This window comes from Nipponia nippon, unplaced genomic scaffold, assembly GCF_047370975.1.
Source record: "Nipponia nippon isolate SJK-2023a ecotype South Korea unplaced genomic scaffold, ASM4737097v1 scaffold_5, whole genome shotgun sequence".
In the NCBI taxonomy this organism is placed as follows: domain Eukaryota; kingdom Metazoa; phylum Chordata; class Aves; order Pelecaniformes; family Threskiornithidae; genus Nipponia; species Nipponia nippon.
The window spans coordinates 57564691-57576920 of NW_028262369.1; the positions used below are offsets into that span (position 1 = coordinate 57564691).

Here is a 12230-nt window from a genome sequence, read left to right on the forward strand (position 1 = left end):
TGGCCCGTGGCTTGCAGGGAGGCCGGAAGGGAGCCCTGAGCCAGGCTGGCCCATGTTTCCCAGAGCATCGGTCTCAGTTGGTGACACCCTGCTTTGGGAGGGTCTCCATGGTGCTGCTGCTCTGAGGAATGGGACAGGGGTTTTTCTCTAAACCAAAGCATATGACCAGCTGCTGGGGCACAAGAAACCCAGAAAACCTGTTTTTTAGTGAAAAGTGGGTGCCAGGCCTGGCACTGCATGTTGCGGGTTGCTTTGTGGCTTGCCTGAGCCAGGCACCGAGCCGGGCTGGCTGCTGGCACCCCGGGCACTGACACACCACAGGAGCCAACACAGGTAGCAGTGTGCATCCTCAGTCCCTGGCAGACATTACCTTCACTGTGTCACGTCATCTAAAATAAAGAGATTTGTGAAGGAGAGCAGGAGCAAAATAACTTTTTCTAGGCAAATTCCCATGTTGGGCATGATAACAGCGTGCTTTTAAGGATGGCACCAGCTGACTTTTTACTGCAGAAGCTCCCTGGCTTTCTGCAAGCTGGCAAGGGTGGCTTTTCCTCCTGAGGATGTTCTGGGGTACAGATGCTGGGATGATGGCACGTTTTTTGCCTGTGGGCCCATAATGCTAACTACGAACTGACTGAGACATCCCCAGATGGTGCCACAGGCTGACACCTCTATATAGGGCCAGTGCGATCTGCCATGGGGCTGGGCCCCCAGTGAAGGGAGTACCAGGGATGACACAGATGAGGGGAGGACAACTTCCCACTCGGAGGCACTTGAGGCAAGCACCAGTGTCCATACAGAATTGGGGCTTCTGCTCCCTGGGGAGCAGGTTTAGCAGGGGTGAAAAGCAGGCTCCAGCAGCAGCACTTGGACTCGGCCTGCTGCTGAAACCAGAGGGCCTTCCTGCCTGCCCGCAGCCCCTTTGCAGTGCCAAATGGGAGCAGGGGTGATGTGCACTGTGGAAAATACAACCCCAAATGGAGAAAAAGGTCTAAATGGGCATTTTTGCCTTTGTTTTCCCACAGGGCAGAGGCCTGGGCAGGTGGCGCTGGCTTCTCCTTGCTGCCTGGCTGCATTTCAGACCCGGGGCTGGACCAGCTGGGGATGGAGACCCCCAGCTGCGTCGGGGTACTAGGCAGAGTGGGGAGCTGAGCTGGCAGCTCCATTTCTGATCATCACGGGGCGACACCCCCTGCTCAGGGCTGGCTTTACCCAAGGCTGTGGGCACGGGTGGGCATGGAGGGGCACTGCTGGGGCTGGTCACGTGGCAGGGAGGGACAGCACTCTGGCATCGCTTCTCAAGTGAGAAATGAAGCATCCCAGAGAAAACACATGCCCCGATGTGGCCCAAAATAGCGCTGGGTCTGCTCCAAGGTCCAGGGCTGGTGCGTGGCGGCCCGGGGGGGGCTAGCTTGAGAGCTGCCATTCTGTGGGGCTGGATGGGCAGCCTGTACCCTGTCCGAATTGCTGGCGGCCCCCACCATGGACTGCTCCCTTCCAGGGGCCCAGCAGTGACTCACGCCTGCTATAAACACATCTCCCGACGGATAATGAATCCTGGCCGTCGCCGCCTTCAGGGAAAGCTCTGTATTTTCTTCACAGTGCTCCCCCCGTCCCGCTCCCCCTCACCTCCTGGCAGCCCCGCTCTCGCACGCGGGATCATTTCCTGATGCCGAGCAGAGCCAGGGCTCTGAGGCCTTTTTTCCAGGCAGTTGTGGTTTGCTTTGCGGGCTGTGTGGGCTGAGTTTCCCCATTAACCCTTCTGGGGGGACAGAGGCCCTGTGCTGCTGGGCATCCCACAGCATCCCACCACCCTCCCTGTGGACGCCCCGCTGCCCAAGCCACGGCTGTGCCAGCTGAGCAGCGTGTGCACCCACTGGGGACCGACCGCCTTTTTTCCCTCACCCCAGCCTCTTCCTGCTAACCATGGAGGGTACCTCAAGCAACAAAAGCTTTATTGCAATTACACAAATAAGCCACGAGATACATTGCAAAACGACAGGGGAATGAGGGGTGATAAAGAAGCGCAGAGAGGGGCAATGGGGAAATGCTTGCTTGCAGAAGCAGGTACTGCTGCACGCTGGCTGCAAGCTGCTGTCCTCCTGAGAGCTGCTGCTCAAGCCCCCTGGTCCCACTGCTGCCCCATACCACAGCCAAGGGAGCAGGGTCTGTGCAGCCATGGGCAGGAGGCTTTGGGCAGCCGGCCTGAAGGGAGCCATGGAGGAGAGGGAGAAGCTCACGGGAAGCCAGCAGCGTCTTCTGAGGAGGCTCAAGCATCCACTGCGGCACTCCGGTCAGGCGGTGAAGGTGTTCCTCCCATGGGGATCAGGGTCTGGAGAGCTAGGGGGACAATCCAGGGAGATGGTCAGGGCTCAGCTGAGGCTCCGGCACTGGTGTCTCCCCCTCCCAGCCCCAGCCATGCTTTGGGCTACGCAGACACGTGGTCCCGCACAACACCCTGAGCAACTCTTCAGCATGATGCTGAAATCACCCACACGCTGAAGCCAAGCCTGGGCTCTGCTACACCAACACAAACCTGCCTTTGCCACTGGAGCTCGCACCCGAACACATCCTATGCGAGCACCCTGGGCTGCTGGGTAAGCGGGGGTGGTTGCCCAGCGTGCTGCGGGTTTGTCTTGTGGGCTCTCACTGGGTGCTGAGAGCAGCTTTTTGGGAGCTCCAGAGGAGCCATCTGAATGTATCAAGGCCACAGGCTCTGTGCAGGGAAAACAGCTTGACTCCATGCTGCATACAGTGGGCTGTCCCGAGGCTGAGCATTGCCCCTGCCTGCCTGCCTGCATCTCTCTACCTGCATCTCTCTGCCCCGCAAATGTGGCTGCGAGGATGGTAACTGAGGAGAGCTGGTGCTGCTGGTCCCCATCAGCCCAGGCAGCGAGGTTTGGGAGTGATGGTCAAGGGTGAGTGCATCAAGGGGCTCGGGGTGATGGGCAGGAGTCAGCAGCCGGGAGAGAAGCACTGGGGAAGGGTGCACACCCTTGCCCCACCTCTGCCTGTGAACAGCAGAAAGCCTGTGTATAGATTTTGTGTTTGGTGTTGTGCTAAGCGAAAAAAAGCACACCCTGCCTGTGTTCTAGCCGACAAGGAGCCGCGGTCACGCAGCCCCAGGCTGTCCCAGCACAGGGGGGATGAGCATCACAGGTTGAATCTTGCATCCCAGGTACACGAGCACACGAACATGAGCCAATGCTTTTTTCAGTCCAAAAAACCCCTCTGAGTATTGCTGCATTTAAAGATGCACTGCACCATCCTATGCATCTTGAAATCATTGCATTTCAGCCTGAAATATTTGGAGGGGCAATCTACTTTAAGCAAGAAAAGAAATATTAGTATGCAACTGAAAATTTGTTTTAAACACAGAGATGGCCATTTCTCTGGGGTGTCACGTTTGCATCTTTAACTGGCTTTTTATAGGCAGTGAGAAGCAGCGCATCGTTCCTCTGCAGTGCTCCCGTAAGAGATTCGGGAGCATGGCTGCGTGCTAAGTAGCACACACCAACGTCCCTTGGGAAAACCACAGCACCGGCTGCAGCAGTAGCCTCAGGTTACGTCATTGCAATGTCTGGGTGGGAGCTCTTCCCTGAAGGACCCCACCAAGAAAAACCCCACACCACTAAATGAGAGCTTTTGGGTGAGCGTGTCATGAAGCTGTCTTGCTCTCCTTTGCCCTGGGAAATCCTGTTGGATTTCCATCGTGGTTTGACCCTAAGCCATGCACGCAACCCTGAATTCAGGAGTAATACTACTCCATCCCTTCAGCCCACTCTCCCCGAGCTCTTTGTGCTTGGCCATGCTGCCAGCTGCCTGGTGGCCCACCACTGCCGCGCCACTATGCCTGTGCTTCCTGGAGCATCCCGCTCCCCGGAGTCTCATCTGAAGCATCAAAACCCAGAGAGGCTCTAGAGCCAAGTGTCACTTGTCCCCTGTTTGGTCCAGACGCAATTGCTCTTAGACACAGGCTTTCCTCCAGGAATAAATAATGCCGTTGAGATGCTGCCCACAGGGAGCCAGAATACAGTGCTCTGGGAGTGCTTCAAATACTCGAGTCCTCATGCACATCCCGCCTTTCCCTTTCGGGATCAAAGCAGTTCCTTCTAGAAACAGCATGCGTGTTTTAAATCACCGACAGGCCACAGTTCAGCATGGGGCTCAGCAGCAAAGCCTCCTCCTGCTGCTCCATTTTTAACTCGCTTGTCTCTGAGCTGGTTTTGTTCCCCATGTGTGGAGCCAGCATGAGCATCATTTCTGGGCAGGGACATGCTTGCGGTTAAACTGCCTAAACACGGGTGTGGGAATCCAGAGCCAGTCTGGTTTCGCACTTGGCTAGATTTAGTCTGCAGAATGCTTTCTGAGCAATCTGGTATCTCTTGTTCCTCTTTGCAGGACAACTGTGCTGAGGCGGAGCAGGAGGGGGCGGTTGCACATCTGGAGTCAGCGGAGTTGCACATCTGGTACATTCAGTACTTCCTAAAAGTCACTGCCACGTTACCCTTTGGATAGAGGCCTGGGGCTCGATGCATAGCACAGCGGATTAAGATCCGCAGCTGCATTTTTTTTGAAGGGAAAGCAAAAATAACCCTTTCAGCAGAGGCCCAGCTCCCTGTGATGTCTGACATGGGAGCAGGGGAATTGCACCGAGAACGTGACCTTTCTGCAAGTCATTCCACCCTAAGCTCTGGGCTTGTGCCAGCTGCAGACACTCCTGCCGCGAGCCGAGGCACAGCGCTCCCTGCCTGTGCACACCGACCTCCTTGGGGACAGCGAGGGCTGAAGACCCTCGGGACCTCTCCGGCAAAGCCTTGTCCTTCTGTTGCGAAACGCTGGGCCAGGGAGACTGAATGGGCTTGGGCCAGTGTAAGGTGTGGGGGCTTGTGCCACCAACCTCGTTCCTTGGTGCCACCGGTATAACTAGAGAGTGTGGGAATGCCCATGGCCAAGGGAGCTGCTAGCCATGGTGCTTGCCCAGATGGGCTAGGTTGTCTCCATGAAGGTCCTAGCACTGATGGAACCGTTCCTGCAGCGGGACACAGTGCCAGCCACCTGCTAGGTGGACATCACCGATGGTCACTGGTGGGGGGAACACAAATACCCACCCCCTTCTCAAGTCCAGCAGCATGGCACGGCTTCTGCAAGCGGGTGGAGCAGAGGCTGGGAGCACCCCACACCCAAATGCTGCCCACAGCCTGGCTGGAGCAGGATGTCTGCAAAAAGCTGGTCAAGAGGGACATCTAGTGACCAGCCTGGGGGAGCCCAGGGCCGGGGAGCAGGGGTACCTCCCCGGAACTGGGGGCTACAGGCCCACGGTGTTAGAGGAGATGGGCTGTGGGGCTCAGCTTCTGCAAACAGCTTGAGAAAGGTGTCAGAGAGGGTTTGTGCTGAGCCTGCACCATCCTTCCACCCCTGTGGGCAAGAAGAAAATGAGATTAAGGATTCATCCCTTCCACAGCACAGAGTGATCCCCCACCTCTACCCACCCTACCTCTGCTGGCACTGGAAGGGGGAAATTACCCTTGCTAATGAACCATGAGCTCAAAATTAGCATAATTAAAAGTGACTAACATGAATACATAAAAAAACCTGAATTACAACTAAAAGAGGTATTAAATTTAAAGAGTCTCCCTGGTGAAAGTCACTTTCCCTTAGGGCAAACAATCTATTTTTTCCAACCCCATTTTGCAAATCTAGTGATTTGCAAATACAGTCTAGGAAAAAAATGCACATAACAATACTCCAAACACTTAATTTTGGGGTCATGACCTGGGAAGGATATGAGGGGGAGTGAAGACCTCCAGCTGAAGCCCACGGGGCCGAGCATGGTCTTCAGCTGGCCCCTCTCTGATGGAGAGCCACCGTGCTCCAGGGGCAGGGGGAGGCATTGGACCAATACTTTCCTGCCAAAGTAACAATTTCCCACAAAAATAACACATTCCTAAAGAGTTTGACTTAGTGATACCGAGTTGGTTACTTCCAGAAATGTTGAATCATTCTGTATGGATATAATGAGAGAGAGAAAAGCAATGCATTAAAGCTATTCTGTTGATTAACTGGGACGTTCACCTTGTATTGGATATTCATTCCAATATTAGAGATGTGCATGTATTTTCCCAGTGGTATGGCTGTGGATGCATCACTGGAGCATTTTAAGTTCATATAAAACATAAACCCGAGACACATGACAAGTAAAAGCAAAACATTGAGGCTCCTTCCAAAGAAAACAGCAAATCTCCTTTTGAGCAATACCAAAGAAATCAAAGCTGAATTTGATACATTCTTTGTGATTTTGTTGTTGTTGTCATCAACATGTTCCCAGGACATGTTGCAATTGTTTAAACACCTCTTTCTCCAGGCCTCGCTCAAGTCCAGATAATGATGGATAAGCTGCTAGATTCCCACATAACACTGGAGTTTTGTTTCTTTTTTTTTTTTTTTAATTTGCAAAATAACCTGGGAAATGTGACCCCAAAGAGAAGTCGCAAAGTCAAAGGTAATGTCAGAAGGAGGGATGCCTCAGCCACGCCAGTGTGACTGCATTCTTCACTGCACCCTCTCCTTCAGGATCCCACCCGATGCTTTCCACAGGCTCCCCTCTCTCCAGCCCTACAGCAAAGGGCTCAGCTCCTTCCCACTCCCTCTAAAACCTAAATTCACAGGGAGAAGAGGCAGCAGGCTGGGCTGTATCTCTCCCTCTGCCAAGGAGGGGATTCCTAAGCAATGGGAGACAAATAAGCATTTGCTTTGTAGGGGCCCAGTATAGATTTATCATTTTTTGCATGCCCAGTTTGAGAAATTCCTGGCTTCCTTTGCAGGAGGACTGGCATTTCCCAGCTAGAGCTGCTCAAGTGGCTTTTTCTATAATAAATGGTATCCAGATAGTTAAAACAAAAAAGAATCATAGAATCATAGAATCATAGAATCATAGAATCATAGAATTGTTACGGTTGAAAAAGACCCTTAAGATCATCGAGTCCGACCGTTAACCTATCACTACCAAGTCCACCACTAAACTATGTCCTCGAGCACCACGTCTACCCGTCTTTTAAATACCTCCAGGGATGGGGACTCAACCACTTCCCTGGGCAGCCTGTTCCAATGCCTGACTACCCTTTCAGTGAAGAAGTTTTCCCTAATATCCAACGTAAACCTCCCCTGGTGCAACTTGAGGCCATTTCCTCTCGTCCTATCGCTTGTTACTTGGGAGAAGAGACCGACCCCCACCTCGCTACAACCTCCTTTCAGGTAGTTGTAGAGAGCAATAATGTCTCCCCTCAGACTCCTCTTCTCCAGTCTAAACAACCCCAGTTCCCTCAGCCGCTCCTTATAAGACTTGTGCTCTAGACCCTGCACCAACTTCATTGCCCTTCTTTGGACATGCTCCAGCACCTCGATGTCTTTCTTGTAGTGAGGGGCCCAAAACTGAACACAGTACTTGAGGTGCGGCCTCACCAGTGCTGAGTACAGGGGCACTATCACCTCCCTGGTCCTGCTGGCCACACTCTTCCTGATACAAGCCAGGATGCCATTGGCCCTCTTGGCCACCTGAGCACACTGCTGGCTCATGTTCAGGTGGCTGTCAGCCAACACCCCCAGGTCCTTTTCTGCCAGGCAGCTCTCCAGCCACTCTTCCCCAAGCCTGTAGTGTTGCATGGGGTTGTTGTGACCTAAGTGCAGGACCCGGCACTTAGCCTTGTTGAATCTCATGCAGTTGGCCCCGGCCCAATGATCCAGCCTGTCCAGGTCCCTCTGTAGGGCCTTCCTACCCTCCAGCATTAGAGCAAAAAGCAGAATTGTGATCAGTTTGGTACATTGAGGCTCCTTTGCCTGCTCAAGTCCCTTGGAAATACCTCGAGATTTAACGATCAAGCAAGCAGACATCATTTGGAAAAAGTGAGCTGAAATATCATGGGGAGAAGGCAAAACCCAGGCCCAGGCTCTGACCTCCAGGATGGCACATTTCAGCAACAGTCCTTAAAAACCACGTCCTGAGCAGCGTTGTTTTTATCTAGGTGCTGGAAGATTTGTAAGACTCTCCCGCTGCTCCACGCCAAGCCGAAGCAGCAAGGACACAGTGCTCCTGTAAGGTGGCCGCTACTGCTGGGACTGTCCCTTTCCCCCCCATGGCCCCATGCACTGTTCCCCAGAGCGCTCCCACAAGCCCAGGTCCTTGCTGCAGTGTGTGGCTTGACACAACAGCTCGGATACCTGGCTGATGCCAGACCGATGCTCGTATCTGACCTCCGCCCCTTCACCATCGATTCCTGTGGTGGCTTTACTGGCAGGCCCAGTCTCGCTGGGTGATGGACATATCGCAGAGGGCTGGGATGGGGATGGTACCCAGAGGGGGATGTTATCTGTGGGTTCACTGGCATGGAGATGGGTGTAGAGGTATTGCTGCAGTCTGCTCCTCCTCTCTAGTAGCCTCTGAGCTTGGTTGCATCTGGCAGACCCAATCTGGCATTTGCTATTTTGGGCAGTGCTGTCTCAGGGGAGGTGGCGAATAGCACAGGGAGCCCGACACACACACAGCAAAGAAATTCAGGGCAACCATGATCTGCAGAAACCACAGGTCCCTGTGCAAAGCCATTTCCACATTCATTGAAATTAGCACACTATTAAGGTCTATTACGTTCAGGGCATAAGCATACAACAGATGTACAAGCCGCACAAATGCGTTGGCTTGTGACGGATTTCTCAGTCTTGGTCGACATGCTGCTGCTGCTGATTTCTGACGGCACCCTATGTGCCAGTGCTTTAAAGTGCTCCTATGTGTCAAGAAAGCAGTGCAAGAAGAGGCAGGCTGCTTTCTATGTGCCTCCATCCCCTGCAAGATCTGCTCATGCTCCAGCTTGTCCTACAGCCCCATGGGAGAGCTGAGCCACAGCAGGACAGGCTGGCTCCCTCCGTGCACCATTGCTGTCCAAGGGGGGCATCACCCGAGGCCGCTGGCTGCCATTGCTTTGCTTGGGGGTGGTGGCAGTGGGCTGTGGAGCTTTTGCTGGCTGGCACGTGCCCGGGCTCACCACCCAGGCTGCCGTGGTGGCTCTGGCATGCTGACAGTTGAGTATTTTCATGCTGGGTCTCACACACAGATATTTTGTTCTTTCAACAGGAAAAATACTTGGCTAGATCAGAGTGAGGAACAGGAGAAGATGAGGAATGCCAGTTGCCCACAGATGACTTACCACCTTGGCAGGTGGCCCTGTGCTTGCTGTGGCCAGTCTGCAACTTGGGGGAGGCAATATTTGGTGCCTGAGCCCCCTCCCTGCTCCAGCATCAGCACAAATACAAGGGAGGATGCTGCCCCTCCCTGGGGGAGCTTACCAGCTCCACCTGAGCCCCAGTAGCACTGCCCAAAGCACTTGCGCTCCCTGGACAGGGAATAAGAGGATGCTCTTGAGCATGTTTAGATGTTGAACCACATGGAAGGCATGGCTGAATCCAAACTGCCAGGGAGAGCAGAGCAACAGGTTGGGAACAGGCAGCAAAGCATCTTATGAAGTAGCTGGAAGCACCTTTAAATGCAGAGGCTCGAAACGCTCCAGCGAGCTGAGCACACATGGGTTTTATGACACCTAGGCTGAGTGACTTGCTGATGCTCAGCGGCAGGGGCTGGCAGCCACCTCCACCTTTCCAGAGCTTTGCCAGCAGTGGACTCCTGGGCTGGGGGAAGGGACCTCTAAACAGAGGTGACAATGCTGCCTGCTACATGCAGGGAGCAGGCACGTGCTGTCTTGCTCAAGCAAACTCTCTCTGCCCTCTTTGAGCTGTGCTATCATCCCTGCCAGCTGCTGAGCAGCTGCACTGGCCCCTGCACTGGGGCTGGAGGCCATAACCCCCTGCCCATCCCTGGATGCACTGATGCAGTGGCATCACCTGGGGTCCGCACCGTAGCCCAGGGGAGCTCCGAGTGTGCTGCATGAGTGCCAGGCAGTCAGCACTTAGAGCCAGGAGGAGAAGTCGCCTAGCATCCCAGCAGGAGAAGGGAGGGGAGCTGTCAGTGGTGCCTGCCGGCACTAGGGGAAGAGGAGAGGGAAAGACCATGAAGTCTTGGGGCTCAACTGGAAAAACAATGTATTTCCCATGTGGTACAGTGCAAAAATGTATTGTGTGGCTGCTTTAGCCGCCTGGGGACATGGTGTATCACGATCCCCTCATTTGCAATATGGGAAAAACAGGTACCATACATTTTGTACAGTAGGAAATTAACTGATGGAAAATATATTTGGTTTCCCACTTGAGAGGCAGGAGAGAGATGTAAAGCCTGGAAGCAGAAGGCAGGGCTGGGTATAGAGGGTCCTGGGGAAGGGTGTGGGGCACAGACATGGCAGATCTGTCCAGACAAGGGGACAGTGGAGGATGTTTGTTGTCATACTGTAACTTGTAAATTAATCTCAGGGAAAACCAAAGCATTGTGCAAGTCAAGCACCCTCCCCTTCAAAAAAAAAGCAAGCCTAGAATCACTCAGGAAGTGCATTGCGCAATGGGGACCTTCTCTAAATAAAATAACAGATGATGATGACAATAATATTAATAATATTAATATTAATATTAATAATAATAATAACAACAACAACAACAACAGCAACGAAGGTTTTGTATACAACCCCCACTTTCCCTCCAAGCAGCTGAAGAGGTGTGGAAGGATGCAGAGGGAAGGATGGGGCTGGACACAGCGGGGCGACCCAGGAGAAGAACAGTCGGAGCCCATCGGTAGCAGAGCTGCACAGACATTTATTGAACACAAACAATGACAAACACAGCTGGCTCACAGAGCTTCCTGAGCTATTGTCCAAAGGTTTTGCTTGTTGGGGATTGTCAAAAGAATGCTTTCAAAGGCCCCTGGGGGTGTGAATCCGGTAGAGCTGAATTCTTCTCACTTCCAGTTGCTCGCTAGTTAAAAAAGAGGACCATTTGTGTGTGTGTGATTCCCTTCATTTAGTATGAAAATGACTTGTCTGGACTCTGCCACATTGCAAAGACAGATGTCTGCATGCGCATCGGCTTGGCTCCCACACATTCTGCTTCCCAAACAACATGGGGTGAAAACTACACCTTACCCTGAGGGCAGGGATGGGAGGTTGCAAAGGTGAGCCAGGACAAGCAAAGCGAACGAAGCAGGAGCATCAAAGGAAGAAGGGTGAGAAAAGTAAGTACTCTGAAGCACGCACAGCTCTGAGCGGCGTCACACATCCATAGGCTACAGCAAGTACCGCCAACGTCAACCCCAATGTGTAAGTAGCTACGCTAGACTGACACTAGAGACCCCATCATCTTCTGAAGTCTTGCCAGCAGAAAAAAAACAACCCCCCCTTCCTACTCCGAAAAGCAGATGAAGTAATAACACCATACGCTGAAAACAAGGACCATAACCAAAGAGTTTGGGAGCAGCCTCAGGAGCACAGTAAGGAGCTTGTAAAGAAACGTTCCACTGTGTGCATATGCATGTGTATTTTTATATATATATATATATATTCATTAGTAAAGAAAAGAGTATCTGTGGAGGCAAAGGGAAGACGGTAAATGTACAGGCAGTACAGGCTGGGTGGAGTGCCGGTGGCTGGAGAGGGTCGGGTGGTGCGGAGTGGAGGATGGTGGGTGGAAATTAGAGTGCGCCCATTCCAGTGACCTCAGACGTCAGCCTAGAATAGACAGGGGCAGAGAGAGGGGTGGGAGGGAGACAAAAACAAGCACTTAATATCTGGAGCAGAAAAGAAGACCCTGGGAGGGGCATGAAGACCCTGCAGGGCAGCGCTCCTCCTCTTGCCTACGCCCCGCTCAGACGGGGGGCAGAGCATCACTGCGTGGCTTGAGTGCATGGGGCTTGGGGGTCCCAGTGGAGGGCATGAGGGGCTGGAGCATAGAGCCAGCTCAATGGCTGGCTGACTTCCCCTCTCATCACTGCTGCCAGGTAGTGCCCATCCCTGGCACTGCGCTGTGGCAGAGGTGCCACCCAGCAGGGGTGCTGGCAGGAGACATCCCAGCACACGGCTTCTCTTCTACCAGCATCCCTCCCATGCAGGACAGGCAGCTGTTCCAGCTCCTCCGGCTTCTTCGTTTTGTTCTGGTTTCTGAAACTATGGGAGAGGCTGAGCTATGCCCATCCTGCCCCGCCATTGGGTCATCTCTGCCTCCGCCACAGCACAGGCTGCAGCTCAGCCAGCTCTTCCCAGTAATGAAGAGCCACTCGTTTTTCTTTTCTTTCTCTTGTCTCAGGA

At 53.3% G+C, this 12230-nt stretch overlaps 1 protein-coding gene across 7 annotated transcripts in view; it reads right to left on the bottom strand.

The window, feature by feature from the left end:
- Nucleotides 1-2229: 2229 nt before the first annotated feature.
- Nucleotides 2230-12230, bottom strand: part of PCBP3 (poly(rC) binding protein 3) — a 63144-nt gene continuing 53143 nt past the window's right edge. For 6 of the 7 annotated variants that reach the window (XM_087731478.1, XM_087731477.1, XM_087731475.1 and 3 more), the window contains one exon: nucleotides 2230-2340. In XM_087731478.1, coding sequence (XP_087587604.1) covers nucleotides 2295-2340 — 46 coding nt within the window. In that variant the 3' untranslated portion in view covers nucleotides 2230-2294. Of the gene's footprint in view, nucleotides 2341-11610; nucleotides 11655-12230 lie in introns of those variants that run through there. The other variant, XM_009461073.2, reaches the window with a different exon arrangement.